The following is an 18,044-nucleotide window of genomic DNA, read 5'->3' as shown; positions in this document are numbered from 1 at the left end:
ACAAAGAAAGTTGAGCAGTCTCGACATAGGGAGTCGCACTGCTCGAGAGGTACACTCTCAGCCTCCAGGCACTGTGCTGTTTGCTACCACTTGCAGGTCAAAGGAAAGCACCATCACGATTTTGTTCTCGTGGGCCTTGATGATGTAGCTATTTTTTCGTCAGATCGAATTTCTTTGAGCGCGGTACTCGGTCTTTCAGTGTAAATAGAGGTAAAATGAATAGAGAATTGGAACTATAGCCATGCCCACCAAAACTCTTACTCTCTTTCCAAAGACGAAAAGAACAAGGCTTACAACGCGAAATCTTCTTCCACGCCAAAACGAACGGGAGTTATGGACAATAATAATCCAGGCGCTGGCTCAGAGGGGGCAGAGCGCGCACAGGAAGAAGACCGGGGAAGGGAACTATATGATCCCCTGAATCAAACTTGTGAAGAATTGTTCGGTGTGAGGGTTCCGGACGGAGAGTACCCAGAACATTGGCCAGATAACCAGATTACTGGAATCCCAGGCTTTGTAGATACCGGCATAGCCATGTCTCGCCATGACCTTGCCCGTCATTACAGCCAGCGACGCCAGCGCATCAGCTCAAATCTTTCAACCTCGGGTGGTTCCTATGCCGTTGTTCACTCCTCAAATACACGCCGCGGTTCACACTGGCCTGACCTTCATTTGTCAAGCAATGGCTTCCCAGGTGGTAATTACAATACGGGCTCTTATTTCCCGGGCTCCCAGAATCTAGGCTACCCTGTCCAAGGAGGCCTATGGATAGGTGCCCAACAGCCATTCGCCCTGGATACACAAGCGGCAGCCCAGTACCATAACCCTCTATACAGCTTAACCCAACTCCAGGCCAGCCAGCAACAGTGGAATCAGTCGTCTTCCGGCCAAAATGAGTTGGATGACGATGTCTCATGCTCTTACTGCTGTCGCAAAAAGGAAAAAATGTATATTAGCGACCGATGGGCGAGAATGCGAGAGCAGTCAAGCACGTAAAAAATTGAATTGCGACCATCCACACTTTCAAGAGTTCCCACCCCTGGACATCGAGCGTGAATACACCGAGCACGAAGACCTCAAGCAGTGACCGGCAACCTGACTTGCATGATCAAGGTGCAATTGACTCAACCAGCGATTCATATGGCTGACTCACATTAACAGGTACCAACCCCTTTTTCCTTCGCTATCACCGTCTGAGCTGGGGCTCGGCTTTTATATATTTCTCAAAACACGGCTTTTTGAGCAAGCCCAGCACACGAAGCTCTCTCGATCTCTTCTATTATTCGTCAGGCGTTGTCGCATCTCGAATTCTCTCTTTCCACGGATAAATTTCTCGAATCGCGGGGTTCGGTTTTTGTGCTTTTGTTTCACCTCTCTCCTAACTCTCGCGGCTTGCATTCGTTTACGGGGCCTTTTCACATCCGAAGGTGTACGATCATTACTCTTTAATGCCTTTACTCTCAACCATGCAGGAGACCTGCTTCGAATTCCTCCCCACGCTCGTTTCTACGATACCTTTTTACAATAAAAATTCAGTATGAACCGCAGCACTATATGCATGTGACCTGCGATAATTCTGCGAATATGGAGTTGAATGAGTCTTCTGCCCAGTGACAGAGCGACAGCTCTTTCCCATCGCAACTCCCACAACAAGGACTGGCACAGTTCAAGACACTGTCGCCAACTGCGTCGGGAATGTTCTCAAATGTTGAACGTAATTCAAAGAGTTTTATCGGAATGACTGAGCCTTGCATTAATGGTGGTACTTGAGGTACCACATGTCCCCCCGTACCTATCCTGGATGCTCAAAGTCACTCGCAAATAAGGGAAGTCTCAAATAAGTACATAGAAAGCGACATGATCGGCTGTACCATTGTACCGGTTGCTCAGCGTCACCAATCCGGCGTACACGAGAAAGATGGCGTGTACTTGTGCAAGTTGCGAAACTGCCGTCCGATCCCGAGACTCGACAATTTCCCGAGACATATGACGATGGTAAATAACGTGCATAACAGCTCGAAAGATTTGGCACCTGAACACTGTATCACTACAACAGCTTCTACAAAATGAGCACGCGAAGAATCCAACGATCCTGACGAAGGGCCAAGTGACCGCGTGATGGAACTGATATGACACAGAAGGCTAAGCTGTCTGAGAAAGAGATGAAAGATATGGCGAACCGACATGTGGAGGAGCTCGGTTTGCTGGGAGTGATGCATGAGCAGGACCTAAAGATCCAGCAGCAGAAGCACGACGAAGCGATGGAATCCCAACAAGATTCCACGTTGAACATGTCGCAGACACCATCGACACGCCGCGGAGCACTTTCCAGACACCGCCCTCTGGGCATTCAACAATAACTTGTCCTATCTGATCGACCACATCATAGGTCGCATGCCACGGGATCTCATCCAAGCCGGGTCTTGCGTCGTCTCCATAGTAACCCAACCCACCCCCCGATGCCCCAGTCCCCCTTACGGCCGCGTACCTGCGCCTGTGACACTCTGTCGGATTGTGAAGCGATGGAGTACGCTGATTCACCGCATTCGAAGGAGTCATCAACCTCTAAGTAGGTTGGCGGATATTGGCTGGTTATCCTAAAAGTTGAGCGATGTGAGAATCTCTCAAGATCCATCGACAGAAACCCGTCCGTAGGTAAATAGTCTTTACAGTATTTATTGACTGATTAAGGTATCCAAGCCACTAAATGAAATTCTAGGGTATTCTCAGGTCGATTGTCCCCTCTATCCAGGATACGTCCCTTCATCCTCTTTCTCCCATGAATTCCAGCCCTCCAATCTTCTACTTTCACGGAAACGAGCCCTTCATCCTCGCACCACCCATGGCAAGCAACGAACGCCCCTATAGTTCGTTTGATCCCAGGTTCCTAACAACCGGCGGTGAGACATACTAAGTCCCCCAAACCAGCTCAACAACCTCGTCAAACTCCCCCGAGCTGTGGTTCCCCCTATGCACATACAACTGTCTCAACCCCCCGGCCCGACTCTCCTCAATCTTGGCCTCCTCCAGCCTGTAGCTCTTCTTCAGCTCCGGCCCCAACCTCTGCCTGAACGGCCCAATACTAAAGTCGAAATTATGCGAAGCTTGTTCCCACGTGCCCTCCATCCGATCCAGATCGAGAGTCTCCAGTCCGTCACGATATTTCGCAATCGAGTATCCGTTCGCCAACACCTCATCAACCCCAAACCGCCACCGCTGCATCAAGCAATCTCCACAATAATTGGCCGTAGCCGCCATTTTCACCACGGGCGCCTTGAACCAGCTCTTCCAGTGGTGGAAATTCAGCGCCTGCACCCCGGACTCGAAGAACCCGCTGGCGTCGCCCTTCATATCCTGCTGATACAGCCCCGGTAGCATCGTCAGCTTCGCCTTAGAGTGCCGGTACACGCAATCTCGCAGGATTATGTCTCCCTCGGTAGGCCTCTCGACGCAAGCCGCCGCATTGGCGCCCAGTTTCCGCGCCAGGGGAGCGGATATGTAAGCGCCCGCCCCGCCGAAGGCCATGAATCCGAAATTGCGGATCGCGTTGAAGTCCTCGCTTAAGGTGCCGACGTAGAAATCGCGGTTGTGGTCTAGCGCACTGAGCGCGTCGTCTAGGGGGTGCAAACTAGGGTAGAAGGTATCGTCGTCGAGGAGGCCGTACCAGCGCGTTGGGGCGGAGGCGGCGTCGCCGAGAGCGAGCATGTGGACCAGCACCATGAAGTGGGATTGCGAGGTGCTGTGCTTGGCGTCGAAGGGCTTCTCGAAAACGACGTCGACGCCAGCATGCTGGAAGTCCAGCTTGAGGTTGTTGATTTGCGTGGAGTTGTGCATGTGCATGTCGGTCACGACGGCAACGAGCTTGGAGTCCGTGTTGGAAAGCCAGTGGGCGAAACCATCGAGGGAACCGGCGAGCCGCGTGTAATCCGTCGCGATGCCGAAGATGAAGTGCGGGTACTTCTTCCTCGGATACGGCTTCGAGACGGGCAGGCGTATGGGCACGCATCTGGGGAGTCGGACGTCCTGACATTGTTCAATATTAACCAGTATCTGGTGGCCGAAGAGGGAGTCGGAGATGTTGCCGACTTCGGTCCGGTTGCTACCAGAGAAGACGGGCTGTATGCATCGGCGCGAGTAGGAGACGCGGTCTGAGAGCTTCAGTTGGGGCTGGGATTGCCTCAAGAAATCCAATTCCTGGATGCATTGGCCAGGAGTCGGCGGCGGCCGTGGATCATCACTGTTGTCGCTTCCCGTGGTCGGGGGTTGCACCGGCGGTTCGAGAACGGGAGTTAGGGGGACGGACTCGGGTGCGGGTGGTGGTGTTGGTGGTAGTGGCTCGGTGGCGATGACGTCGATCACATCTTTCAACGCGGAATTGCCGGCATTGTGAACGTCGTCGAGATCTAGGACCTCCTCGGCGGTATCTTGCCCAGGGACCGTCCCCGGCAAGTTCTTATTGATGTGCTCATTGACTCCCGTGGAAATGGCGTCGCTGACGGTTTCTTCGAGGTATGCTGGCTGCGGGTTTGTTGGCGGGTAGTAGTAGGAGGGTTCATCGTCGTAAAGATAGTAACTGGTGCCGAATACAAGGGTCAGGAGGGCGAGGCCAGCGAGAACGAAGACACGCGGTACACTAGAAGGAAACATGGACGGCCGCTTCACTGTAAGGACCGCATTGCCGTGCGATAAAGAATAGTAGGAGAGGTGATGGAGGAGGAGGAGGAGGAGGAGGAGGAGGAAGGCGAAGGTGTCGGTTCTCGCTGAATGGATTTTGGTTCGGTCGATCACTCCAGGACCTGGTCGGCCTCAAAAACCTTCCAACTTTCCCCACACAAATACGGCCACGGGAAATTCAAGCTTCACTCCAGTTGACATCCAGACTTAGGACGAGAAAAGAATCGGGGTGGCTTCGGTGGCAATTGCGCGCTCTCTACCTTGCTCCGCGTAATTGAGTCCTCGTAGACGGGTGATCGGGAAAAGAAACAAAGGACGAAGAATACGCGACGAGTTTAGAAGACATTACGAGATCGGATGGGACGGGACAGAACAGGACACTTTCATCAAAAGAACTTTTTCTAGATAGGGATCGACTATTGGCATTTGGAGACTAGAAACCGCAACTTGGCAACTCGGCTATTCCCAATCTCACACCCTAGATTAGTGGCGGTCGCAGATGAAACACCAGCAGCTATCTGCGAGGCAGGGATTATGGGATTTCCACGGGCAAATCAGCCTGAGGAGGGACCCGCGCTGAGACTACAGTTAAGGTGACCATAGACCCCCCAGTTGAGCCGACCATGACCTCACGTGATGTTAAAATACTGGGTCCAGGTGACCATAGTGGGGTAGATAATCCCTCCATTCCCATTGGTTGAAAATATGTGAAAATTGGGTCCAGCTGACCACAGAATCGAATTTGAATCGAATTTGAATTCCGATTTCGATTCGATTCTGCTTTCCCTAGTAACAACCCGTTATCCGCTACTTCTTCCAGGCAATTCAACCAATCGTTCCACGTAACGATGTCGTCATACAAGGACACAGCAAGTACATTTCTAAATTAACTTCGAATCGATTTTAAGCTGATTCTTTTTTAGCCCTTAATCGATTCCAAACTAATTCTGTATAGTCTAGGAAGATGAAGTCGTGCTAGCTGTTGGTGAGCTCTATTGCCGTATGCCTACCACTTCCGGTGGTATGTGTATGACTGTAAGTACCTCTAGATCACTCTAGAATTGATTCTAAATTAATTCATAGACTGGTCGCTTCAGCAATGAGTCTAACCTGAAGGCTCACGTGAATACTTCAGTTACCCAGAGCCCTATACTCCATACGTCAGACCCTGATATTATTGCTTGAGGACTCCGTGTGACGTTTGTCACGTGATTGACCTACACTGGTCTGAACAGATTGATAAGTGGTTGCAGATATCAAAGTCAGGGACTTTGGTATTGGTCTCTTTTGGTGAAGACATCTGATACGGTGGCGTAGTGGCAAGGATTGCAACCCCTAGCACGGCGTGACACTCCGCAGCAGGACTTACTTACTAGCACAAACCCTTACAGACTCTTTAGTGGTTTACGCAGCTAGACTATTAGAGGTTTCGTTACAGAAGGTGTTAGGCAACCTTGGTGGTCTTAGCAAAGCCCACCAAGGTTCACACTTACTGCCTCCGCCGAGACGAGAGTGAGCGAGGTAATACGCGGAGGACTAGGCTAATATAATTTCGCTTTAGAATCGATTTGAAAGTAGTTCCGAATTGATTTACTTACCCTGACCTCCGTATCGTCAACTGGGTGGCTCTATGGGCGCGATCGTAAATAGCAACCTCTTCCTGAGCTCGGCTACTAATTTGCGTACCTCTAAACATAGAGCGGGCATTTTGGATAATAGGGAAGATATCTGCAGTAGCCATAGTAAAGATAATGCAGTAGAATCGATTAAGAATCGATTTAGAACTAATTGTAGAATGATTTCGTTATATTTGGGCTGGAGTTGCTGCGAAAAATCTCTGCGGATTTAAAAAGAAAAGTGTGGTCGGTGAACTAGGGGGGTCTATGGTTACCTTAACTACAACCACCCCGCGCTAAGGGGGTGTCGCTCCAGGGCTGACGCTGCAGAGCCACAGGACAGGACAGCGATTGACAGATTGCGATCCCCGGCCGGCATGTCTATCGTGCTTGGGAACAATTGCGATTGCTGGAACAGCGGGAATCGCTTGGACGGCTGTGAAGGAGACTAATTCCTAGGTCATTGTCCAAGACTTATTCTGGAAAGTATTGTTTATTTTTCATTGTCTGAGTTATCTTTTTGTTGTTTTCTTTTTATTCCCCATTCTCTCGGACCAGATTTATATAAAGGCCAAAAAAAGATGTTTTTTTTCTTCTTCTATGATGGTTACTTCTGGTTTGGGGGCGGGGTTTTGTAGCCCTGTACTTGGCCGTACCTTCCCACCTCCCGGTGCCCCCCACCCCCTTTACCGTTGCAGCGGGTACGACCGTGATGACGTTACACCACCTGCAGATAGATTGCCGATAAGTCGGGTCACCTTGACTGCAGCTACAATTGCATGGCTCTTTCGTCTTTTTGTCGGGTCGGCTTCCCATCGTCACCAACCGCATCGCAATTTTTTGTCCACCCAACAAGAAGAAAACCTGTGCGAGTTCAATTCTGTAAAACTGTTGATACATTGAATTGGACCTCTTCAACGCTGGGTTTGTTGTCCGGCAACTTCCGTAGTAATGTGTCTTAAAAGTGATCCCAGGACCAGAAGCGTTGGCGTGGACATCCCTGTCGATACAATCAATCCGGGTGGTATGTTTCGGTGTTGGACATATTGCATATCGGCTTATGCGGCCAAATCAGAACGAAGTCGAATGGGTAGTCCAGCAGCGCTGATAATAGAGTTCCAGCCGTCGAGAACAAGGCCATCATTTGCGCGAGGCATCTTTACGGCCTCTGCGGACTCCTGAACTGCCTGAGAAGCACCCGTGGCTCTGGCTGACTGGCAAGCAGATGCGATGCCCGTTAGGCTTCTCCCCGTGGTTCCGTCCTTCAACTCGCCCGCATTCTTAGAACTTCCTCTAGTCTTCGTCTTCTGGTAGCGATCCATCTCCTCGGCAGATTCCTCACCCTCGTCATCCGTATCAAGGGCCAGCGACGGATTCTCGTAGAAGCTCATCAACAGCGTATTATCGCCATGGTGCTCCCGAACCGAATCCAAAAACCGACCAATCGCTTGAATCGTGGAACCAACCTTTCCCTTGTTCTTCTTCTCCTCAGACAACGACCACGGCCCACCTCTCTCCGTGTACAGCTTACGCGCCTTAAGCAGCTTGAAAACAAGCGTGACCACAACCTGCGTTTCCAAGTTCTTGCTCCAGCCGACGCTGTTGCCGACCTTCTCCCAAAACACGAAAGGCGTCATGTCAGCTGCGAAGATGTGGCGTCGCCCAGCTGCGAAGAGCTCAGATAGCGATGCATCAATCTGCGCGCGGGTGAGCTTAAACCTGCGGTTGTGGTTGCTGTGTGCACAGCGCAGGGCGTTGATGGCGTCGCAGACGCACTGGCTGGATAGAAGGGGGTGGCCTTTGCTGAGGGTATCATAGTGGAGGCCGGCTTTGGGGGCCAGTTGCTGGAGGGTCTTGGGTTTGTTCTTCTTTTGCTTGCGGGATGAGGAGGAGTCCGAGTCATTGGACTGGCGCTTTCTCTTCTCACCCGTGATGGTCATTTTGTGGCGTGGTTGCTGGAAGATCCTGGTGAATGGAAAGGCGTTATGCAAAGAATGGTGGGTTGGTAGGCTATGATTACCCCACAAGCCGTGACGTGGTGGATTGATGTGCATTGTGTACGTGCTGCAATGGTTACTGAATCTTGGGATAAGAACGCACCTCAAGCATTGTTCACGGTTACTCTGTGTTATACACTCGTAAACAATGGGTATACGAATTGGCCACATTTGCTCCGTGGGTAATCAGATCTACGCTGCACAGGCACCATCACTTCATGGCCGAAGCACCTATATCACATGGTTCTTCAGGTCCCATATTGTCAGCGAGTTGGTATAGACTGCCGTCCCATGTTGTTTTGTTGTTACGTAGCAGTGAAGGGACGAACCCAACCTAGGCTTCATGGAATTAGGGACTGGCCACTATCCTACTTTCCAGATTCGACAGTATTTGTCTTTTTGGCAACAAATGTCCGTTTACAAGTTTACAATCTGTGTGTCTTATTTAATTCCCCTACACACCCAAGTTATACGTCCACCCCTCCTATGGAACGAGATCATTGATAATCAGGCGCTCACTGTAGACTTTCCACAGGGTATTGCAGAAAATTTGACTTTTGTATGAAAGCTGTTCGTTTACAATATGTATGTGTATCTGAGGATGTATTGTCATGTGAGCTTTCCACCCGTCCTCAGGGCTTGTATCCAAATACTTTACTTCCTCCTCTACCCGCTCACAGTAAGCTCCTCAATAACCCTCTGACCGCCCCCGACCCAAAGCTCCAAACAAAAACCACTCCAAAAACAACATATGACCAACCCAATCCCCCCAGGCACCGACTGTTCCACTCCAGATACCAAATGGAAAACCATGTACATCATGATGCCAAACACGCCGCCCAGCCACGGACAGGCCCTCCTGTATGCAAAAGCCCCCTCGGCTCCGATGAGACCCCAAATGAAGACGATCAGAACCACGGTGCTGCCAAAACCTAGGAGGATAATGAAGCTCTCGGGAAGCTGGTGCGCGGTGCAGCCGGAGGGTGGAGGGCAGTGTTTTTGCCCGAAGGAGATGAGGAAGAGGGCAAAGGAGACTGTTAGGCAAAGGGAACCTAGGCAGGCGGCCGCTTGGGTTTGGCGGTATTTGAGGGGTGCGTCTAGGACTAGGCTGGAATCTGAGCTGAGCGGTGGCGAGGGCACGTCGGGGATGTGTTTGTTAGGCATTTTTCATATGTCTCTGATTCTTGCAGCTGAGGTGCTTTATTTTCACGAGATGTTGGTGACAGTTGGGCTGCTCCTGGGCAATGCCACAAAGCGGGCAACCATCTATTATAAGTATTGATCATCCGAATCTAGCCAATCCCACATGCAGTGAAACGGGGTCAGGCGGTCGGTAGGATGTACCCACTACCTAACACACTGGCAAAGCGGCCCCAGCACCAACACATCCCATCTGGTGGTCTGATCAGACGAAGATCATGGCGATGGACGCCGGAGCGAAGCTCCTACTGTAGTGGGGCCAGGCCGGACGTCAGGAAAGTAGGTGACGGGGGCCAGGGAGGACTCCCCTGTCTTCCACACTTTTTAAGGGACACGGAGATGACAGACGACTTTCAACAACTTGTCATCTCTTTTCATCATCTTATTCAATCAACTTGACTTTTGTTTTCTATTCTAGTTAGCGAGCCCTTCAATTATGCGGTTAATTCCTACGTGCACTTAGACACTATTTTCGAAATCCTATTATTCCGCCCTCATCCTAGCCTTGACAATGTCAGAGGATTATATCTTGCTCTGATCAGAGCAATCTAGTGCTAGTGAGAGCTTCAATTCGACTTCCAGAGCCAGACGTCTTGTTCTGAGAATCATTCCGACGAGAGTCTCAGAGGCACATCCGACCAACTCGCGCACCAGACGTATAAGAGCTTCGCTCTTATAACCAGTACCACGATCTTCGTCTGATAAGACCAACAGATGGGATCTGTTGGTACTGGAGCCGTCTGTTCAGTGTGTTAGGTGGTAGGTATATCCTACTAACCGCCTGACCCCGTTTCACTACAAGCCTTGAGCGCAAGTTGGTCGGATGTGTCCTCTTGTATTCAGCGAAGGGGTGATTCTCAGGATTGGAGCCTTGACTCTGGGAGTCGAGACAAAGCTGCCACTGGCGTTGAATTGCTCTGATCAGGGCTAGACACAATTCCTCCTAGTTGTCAAGGCTAAAGTGGAAGAGATGGATGGATTCTTGGAAACCATGCCTGAACTTATAAGTGAATTATGAACCGAAACTTTGAATTGCGCACACTGGAGAAGAGCACGGTTATTGTTGACTGTGTAGAAAAGAAGGTGATAAAAGAGATGATTAAAAAGGGATTGTTGTCAAAAAAGAAACTACAGCCACAAGCCCCTTGAAGAAAAGCAAAAGATCCTCCCCGCTCCGTCACCTATTTTCCTTACGTCCAGCCTTACCCCACTACAGCAGATGAAGTAATTCGACGTCCAGAGCATATGACGTGTAAATCGAACTTGCAGGCGTGGAAGCAGGAGGACTCCAGTTTCTTATTGGAAGTGCGGGCGCATTAGCTTTGGAGATGGCACTGTGCATGCGAGGCGATACCCCCAACTCTTCACGCTGGCCTATGGGCACCCAGAGTTGATTCGTCTCATGCAACCAGTACATATGCGGGTTTTTTTGGAGGATGGAGAAAGAAAGCGCCAAAGTATACGGCGCACCTTAGTGGAAAACACTGCATTGGAATATCGAGCTAGACCGGACGAAAGGATCACTCACATCTTGAATACACGTTCATTTTCTCATCTGTTTGATCTTTTCCCATTCCGTCTGATCTAACGGATAGAGCATTATATGAGTGAGGAAGTAATGCATCCATTTCAGTCATGTTTCGTACCTTCCCAGATTCCGAACTGACACATTCCTTCTTCGGTAATTTCCTCATTGATTTGCGCCTTCCATCTTCACCTTGTGCTCATCAGAATTGCCGAACACTCCTTCCTCTTTCATACCACCATCGTTAAACTCTCCCTGTATGCATTCCTCCTTCTTCTCACTTTGCTCCTGCTCCTGTCCAGATTCATATCCACGACCCAGTCACCCACGGCGACCTGGAGGGCATCAGTAGAAGGCATAGCGAACTTGCCTGACCAAACATATCGTATCACTTGGCCAAATCCTTTGCCAACAGATTCAGCAGGCACCCGCCGGCGTAGTGTCCTCGGTCCTCCGTAGTCAGGTAGACGATCGATCGAGCCCATTTGCAGCCGCGGCCGACGCTGCTACAGAACGAACGGTGTTAAAGAGGCAGGGTCACTACAAGGGAACAAGCAGCTATGGGCATACGGAACAGCACGGAATAGCATAACACTCAACAGGATGATACTTGACACAATGATAACTGAGAGGAAAACCAAGAACAGTAGTATAACCAATTGGACAACACTAGACAAGACGGGACGCCATGGGACGGATGAAGTTTGAGGAGGTGGAATTTGAAAATAGGTTGCTTGAGAAACATGGTGAGCATTAGGCAGCTACTAGAGCATTTAGTTATCAAACATGACGATATCTCAAGATTAAAAGTTGGAGTCTGTGTTCCTGGGATGGCATGCGGGTTATCTAGTTTTAACTGGAACGCTATGGTTGAGTATATGATGGCTTGTACTAATGTTAATTTGACCTAAGCAAACTATCACGATATTTGAGAATCAAAGATGTAAATTCTTTTCTAGCTAAATTTCACTGTCCAGGCTGACGTAATAAAGAACCCCACATCGAGGGGCTTGTTGCGGTCGAACAAGGAGTAGCTCTTCAAGCCTTTCAACCTGTCCTCTAACATCAAACGAGTCTGCACGTGATGGCTGTGTGAATTGTCACTCCTTGAGGTCAACTATTCTTCTCTATTTGGTCCCATACGCAGAAAACAAGCTCTGTAACTGGGATTTGGTTCCTGGTGTTGATAGAACTGGACTAGCTAATTGAGAGATAAATAGGCTACAACAAATCTGACTTCTTTCCTCAAAGACTTGATGCCTTATTCTACTAGAAGTTATTATTTTGGGAAGCCTACTTTCCTATTATGAACCAGACCCTAGCATCACGCCCTGCTGGCCTGGGACACTGGGAATGTTTGAACTGGGTTGACATCTGCTGGTGTTTCCATGAATTGACTGATGGAGAAAGCGCTATACGACAGAGGCTCTTCAACCCAAAAGCCCGTAGGCAGTGTCCATTGGGGGACCTGATTGTCAGTGACTCGCTGAATCATGCAGTCCATCCTGTGGTACACGCAATTGTTATACAAACGAAACCATAATTTTTCTTTTTTCCGAAAAAAGAACACGTAATCCGTCTTATCTTTTGATTTGTTTTTATTCTGTTCCACCGCATCTCGTGTCTGAGATGATAGTGCTAGTCTCAAACCCGTCGATAGTTCCGCAACTACAGATGACTTCGAGTTCTTTCCATTTCAGTTGTAACTACTCCACCACAAAGAAGTTTCCTTGTAGACTTACAGTGCATTTTCATCAACATGGAAGCTGGAAGTTCGGATGTTTCAATGTAAACGACGTCATCGAAGCTATGCGTTGACAATCGCCTTTATCAGATGAAACAAACTGTGCTCCGAATTGTTGTTCGTAAGCCAAGTGCAAAATACCAAGTCGGAGGTGATGACAGCACGATTACACATAGTCTCCTCGGGCCAAAATCAGACTCATCTATAGGTATGGCTGCATGTGAAGCGATACTAACATACATATATACGGAGCTCATTAGCATCATGCTACCATGGTACACTCTGTATACATACGAAAGGTTCAAACATACCGATAGTTTTCATCTCTAAAACAATACCGCCGTTATAAATTCATTACCAACATGAATAATTCCGGTCCTCCCGATGCGTCAAATAAGACCAAGCAGAGGTATCATCTCCAGCCCAGAACGGCTTAAGGCTTTTCTATTGACATACTGTTGCCATTAGCGGTCAGGTACACTCCCAAAAGACACACAATCCAGCAAAGCTCGGCGCTGGGCAAGCTGGAGACATTGTCGGTGCCGTTTCCAAGGGCCTCGAGGTGGGAGGGCATAGGAACCCCGTGAGCGGCATTGTTGGCTCTATCTCAGATGGGTTGAAGGTCGGGGCGGGACAGCAGCCCAACAGACATCCCGAGAAGAAATAACTTGATTTCTGGCAAGTGGGAGGGGATGATACGCGAAAAAGTGCCCATTCAATCGCATACATATCATTATATTTCTATTAGCTCCATTCGCCAATCGCAGATTAAACAAATTAGTACCTGGCCCGATTGGTGCTCGCAGAGTCCGAGCACACTAATTAAATGCCTTCCACTATGAAGCCATACGAAGCCATGTGAGCCAAAATCAGCTGTTGGGCTTGCGCACTTCAAGCTGGATATCTGTACGTGAAATTTTGTGACGACAAATTTCGTCAATGGCCTTGTCGAAGGCGAATGAGCCAGCACCGAATACAAGCTTGACCTACAGATAATTTCTCATCAGATATTGATTAACAAATAGAATGAGTCTACAAACTGGAACACTACAACTCCGTAAAACCTCCCCCAAAAGACCACTGATGTCTTGCGTTCCAAGGTGTGCTAAGTGCATCATAAGTTATCTATAAAGCCAGACTTTCCTGAAATCTCGCTCAATACTTTACCGTTATGCATGCCTTTCCAGCACTTTGGCGGCTTCCCAGCAGCAAGATCCTTATAAAAATTTAGTCAATTGAAGTTGTTCGCCGTCGTTTCTCCCCAGGAAGTACTTAGTAAGCGCTTATTCTTGTCAGAAGCTTTACCCATGTTCCCATCGTCGTCATTGCCGCCGCTATCATCATCACCACCGTCTCCTCCTTCACCATCGCCTCCGCCGTCACTAATCTCGGCATCAGGAGCAACCAAATTTTCCGACCCTTAGTCTCCCCATCACCGCGAACATGTAATTGAATAATTGACTTCATCGCAATACGCAGCCCATAGTCGACGCCGCGAAGCAGCCATGCAAACCATATCCTGCCGAACCGACTGACAGTCAATCCACCCATTAATACAACCAAAGAAATATTCGGCGTAATCTTGCTTCTACTCTTCCGAGCTCAAGCCCTCACTCTGATAGCATCCATCCGTAATATTACTCAACATCTGCTGAATCATGTCAAACGACCTGAATCCCAACTCCCACGCATACTCCTCACCGTCATCCTGGCGCGGCACCAACAACCCCATCCGCACCGAATCATCATTAATCGTGACTTTCCCCGTCTCAAACAGGCAAACTCTGCGCGACTCGAGCCATGATCTCTGCATTTCCGGTGTGATCCCCACCCACACAGTCCGACACCTAGTCAACTGCGAACGATCCTCCGTCTCGCTCAAGTGCAAGATAGTCGTAACCAACTTCAACTCCTTGATGTCCACAGACAGGAACACAAACTGAACCCTGTTCCAAATACCCTCAAACGCCCTCACCAACCCATCCATCCCCGCCGCTCACTTGTTTTGCAGCCGCTCCTGGAATTTCTCCTCTTTCCCGCCGACGTTCTCATCCGCCTTCGTAACAGATATACATATAGCCTGTCTATGGACGCCGCAAGGCTGCGACGCGGCTTCTCTTGTCCTTAATGTGGGAGCTTTAAATTTGTAGGTTTCAGTTTGGCCATTGCTGAAGACACCGTTGAGAACTAGACTTAGGTGGTTGGTGTTCTAGTAAGAAGGAGAATGCTTCACTTTGTATGCAAATGGGACGTATAATTATTTTTGGTGCCGCAAAGAGGAAGCAAAGAGTGACAGATCATTCTAGATGATCCTTTGGACAATGCGGAATGACAAGCTGGGAGGTATAGGGGACAGCTTCTTTGTTGTCATGGAAGACGACTCGGTTGAATGTTCGGCACTACTAACGAGTACATCTGGACACAAGTTTCGTAGTATCGCAGGGAAGTATGCCGCCAAGACCCTCAACCCAGGATGATGAACGCTTTTTCTCAAACAATCCAAGCCATTATTTATTTTACTTCGTAATTGGCGTGAATTGGACTGATGCAAGATAGAATGACCAGCCCAATAGCCGACGCTACAGGTGGTGCCATACATGCTGGAAGTGAAGACATGACCCAAGCAGCCGGTCCATACCTCCCCGAGCGCCATGCAAACCTTGCAGTAGTTTGGGATGCTTTGGGTAGGAGTTAAGGATTTTGGTCGTCACGTCATCGGGAATCCGCGCCTTTTGGGTAAGGGTACATCATCACGCCATACAGGGCTCAGATTCGGGCATGCGTGGCATAGCGCATATAATAGACATTGGTTGCTAGATAAAATATCAGATTGATGTAAAATAAGCAGAATACTACGCTGCCTGTTGTGTTCCACCTGAACAACAAGGACTGAAGAATAAATCGCAATGTCGGTACCACCAGTCCAAGGCGACATCCCTGTAACCGACAACGTCACCGAAGGCGGCGCGGGCCACTTCAAAGTAATCGAGACCAAGGGACACCACGACACGTACTTGAGCGAACAGTCCGAGCCCGAGCATGACGGATTCGACGGGAATAATCCCTTCGAGAACCCCGATCATGCGGAGCATTGGAGACAGCTGTACGAGGACGCACAATACGAATGTCGCCATGTGTTTGATGCGGCATTGACCTGGACCCAGGACGAAGAGAAGAGGATTGTTCGGAAGCTGGATTGGAGGGTTTGTCTTTGGGCTGTAAGTCAAAGCACATTTGCATATATCTGACAACTATGCCATTGGTTACTGATAATGAATTATCAGTGTGTCATGTTCTTTGGTCTACAGGTCGATCGCGGAAACCTGGTGCAAGCCGTGTCTGACAATATGCTCGACGAGCTTGGCTTGAATACAAATGGTATGAAACATGACTTGAATGTCTTTGAAAGGAATGAGAGGGACTGACACAACCTACGTAGACTACAACTATGGCAACAGTGTCTTCTTGATTTCCTTCCTCTTAGCTGAGCTGCCTTCACAATTGGTATCGAAGAAGTTTGGCCCAGACCGATGGATTCCTATGCAGATTTGTTTGTGGTCTATCGTTGCATGCTCGCAATTCTGGTTGAATGGGCGTGGCAGCTTTCTTGCGACGCGAGCTCTTCTGGGCGCCTTAGAGGTACGCAGATATCCACATGCACAAGTTGCATACACCGCTGACAATGGAAATGATTAGGGCGGGTTCATCCCAGATGTGGTGCTGTGGCTTAGCTATTTTTATACTTCGCGGGAACTACCCATTCGACTTAGGTATGTTCAATCCCAACCGGACGCTACGAACTGACAAGCCGATAATAAATTAGCTATTTCTGGACGACACTATCCGTGACATCTATTGTGACCTCCTTGTTAGCCTTCGCCCTGCTACACATGCGCGGTGTCCTTGGCTACTCTGGATGGCGCTGGCTCTTCCTCGTCGAAGGCCTAATAACCCTTATCGTAAGCCAGCCAACCCCGAATTTCCCGAATCCCACCCAGAAACTAAGTAACTTCCCCCTTCCAAGGTCGGAATCTCGTCCTTCTTCTACATGCCCGCTTCCGCCGTGCAGACCAAAACATGGTTCCGCCCCAACGGCTGGTTCACCGACCGCGATGTTTCCATCGTCGTCAACCGCGTGCTGCGCGACGACCCTTCCAAGGGCGATATGCACAACCGCCAGCCCATCACTCCCGGAAGACTCTGGGAAGCGTTGAAGGACTATGATCTCTGGCCGCTGTACGCGCTGGGCTTGGTTATATTTATACCGCATGCGCCGCCGTCTAAGTATATTACGCTTACGCTTAAGTCGTTGGGGTATGGTACTTTTAATACGAATCTATTGACTATTCCGTCTGTAAGTAGTTTTTTTCTGGATTGTATTTGTTGAGCTCTTTCGAGATAAGGATTCTCGCTGAATCATGCTAATAATTGTACTAGAGCATTGGTCACATCGTTACACTCATCGTCATCACCCGAGTCTCGGAATACTTCAATGAACGCACCCTGGTTTCAATGTCCCAGCCTATTTGGACTTTGCCATGCATGATTGCGTTGCGCTTTTGGCCTGGGTCCAATACCGACGCATGGGGAACGTATGCCGTGGTCACGGTTCTGCTCTCGTACCCTTACTGCCGTATGTAACCACCGTTCAATAATAACGTCTTAATCCTAAATTACTCACAAATATAACACAGACGCAATCCTCGTCGGTTGGACCTCTAAGAACTCCAACAACGTCGGCACACGCTCTGTCTCCGCCGCACTCTACAATGTACGTTTGTCTCAGGATCTATCTCACACCCCTATTTCCCCAGCTATTCGACCAAACTCCCGAAGCCCGTCGGCTAACACCGAAGTAGATGTCAGTCCAACTCGACGGTATCATCGCCAACTTCATCTACGTCGACGAAGACAAGCCACTATACAGGCGCGGCAACGCCGTGCTTATCGGCATCAATTTACTCGCCATTTTGCTCTTTATATTCACGAAGCTATACTACGTCTGGAGGAACAACCAGCGCGATAGGGTGTGGTTTGCCATGACCGAAGAAGAAAGGCGGCATTACGTCCGGACCACCACGTTGCGAGGTAGTCGACGGCTGGACTTCCGATTCGCTCATTAAGTTGGAGCTTCCAACTCAGATTGCGCAAGAATTGGAGAAAAATCATGTCGCGATGTGAGGATGAATGTTTTCGTAATAAATGAGTGTAAGAGTCACCGTAGGAGTGCCTCCTAGCCGTGTTACAAAACTCAGCAATATTGTGAGAGCATAAAAAAAACTCATATA

The 18,044-nt window shown here is 49.2% G+C and overlaps 5 protein-coding genes across 5 annotated transcripts; 2 read left to right on the top strand and 3 right to left on the bottom strand.

Annotated features, from left to right (window-relative positions):
• Positions 1-333: 333 nt before the first annotated feature.
• Positions 334-996, top strand: BCR38DRAFT_408505 (uncharacterized protein; the record flags this gene model as incomplete). Its single annotated transcript, XM_040858274.1, has 1 exon — positions 334-996. The coding sequence occupies one exon, from the start codon at positions 334-336 to the stop codon at positions 994-996; it is 663 nt and encodes a 220-aa protein (XP_040717549.1).
• A 1,923-nt stretch (positions 997-2,919) lies between these two features.
• BCR38DRAFT_322362 (uncharacterized protein) lies at positions 2,920-4,272 on the bottom strand (the record flags this gene model as incomplete). The annotated part of the gene is made up of 1 exon (XM_040854779.1): positions 2,920-4,272. A coding segment is annotated over one exon (1,353 nt), but the record flags the coding sequence as incomplete, so codon positions are not given.
• Positions 4,273-7,123: 2,851 nt separating this feature from the next.
• Positions 7,124-8,452, bottom strand: BCR38DRAFT_183386 (uncharacterized protein; the record flags this gene model as incomplete). Its single annotated transcript, XM_040853954.1, has 1 exon — positions 7,124-8,452. A coding segment is annotated over one exon (1,104 nt), but the record flags the coding sequence as incomplete, so codon positions are not given.
• Positions 8,453-8,953: 501 nt separating this feature from the next.
• Positions 8,954-9,451, bottom strand: BCR38DRAFT_484200 (uncharacterized protein; the record flags this gene model as incomplete). Its single annotated transcript, XM_040863721.1, has 1 exon — positions 8,954-9,451. One exon carries the CDS (start codon positions 9,449-9,451, stop codon positions 8,954-8,956), a length of 498 nt encoding a protein of 165 aa, XP_040717546.1.
• Positions 9,452-15,450: 5,999 nt separating this feature from the next.
• BCR38DRAFT_473779 (putative MFS transporter) lies at positions 15,451-18,025 on the top strand. Its single transcript, XM_040862947.1, has 9 exons — positions 15,451-15,974; positions 16,041-16,134; positions 16,196-16,395; positions 16,453-16,526; positions 16,580-16,715; positions 16,781-17,110; positions 17,194-17,389; positions 17,451-17,527; positions 17,616-18,025. Exons 1-9 carry the CDS (start codon positions 15,663-15,665, stop codon positions 17,877-17,879), a joined length of 1,683 nt encoding a protein of 560 aa, XP_040717545.1. The 5' UTR covers positions 15,451-15,662; the 3' UTR covers positions 17,880-18,025.
• The last annotated feature ends 19 nt before the right edge of the window (positions 18,026-18,044 follow it).

This window comes from Pseudomassariella vexata, assembly GCF_002105095.1.
Source record: "Pseudomassariella vexata strain CBS 129021 chromosome Unknown BCR38scaffold_5, whole genome shotgun sequence".
NCBI lineage: Eukaryota > Fungi > Ascomycota > Sordariomycetes > Amphisphaeriales > Pseudomassariaceae > Pseudomassariella > Pseudomassariella vexata.
This window is presented reverse-complemented; position numbering and strand designations above follow the sequence as displayed.

Excerpts from the sequence above, each read along its gene's own strand:
- BCR38DRAFT_473779 (XM_040862947.1), top strand. The coding sequence starts at position 15,663 with ATGTCGGTACCACCAGTCCAAGGCGACATCCCTGTAACCGACAACGTC. Across the intron at positions 15,975-16,040 it reads GGAGGGTTTGTCTTTGGGCT|TGTGTCATGTTCTTTGGTCT; the intron begins GTAAGTCAAAGC and ends ATGAATTATCAG. Across the intron at positions 16,527-16,579 it reads GAACTACCCATTCGACTTAG|CTATTTCTGGACGACACTAT; the intron begins GTATGTTCAATC and ends ATAATAAATTAG.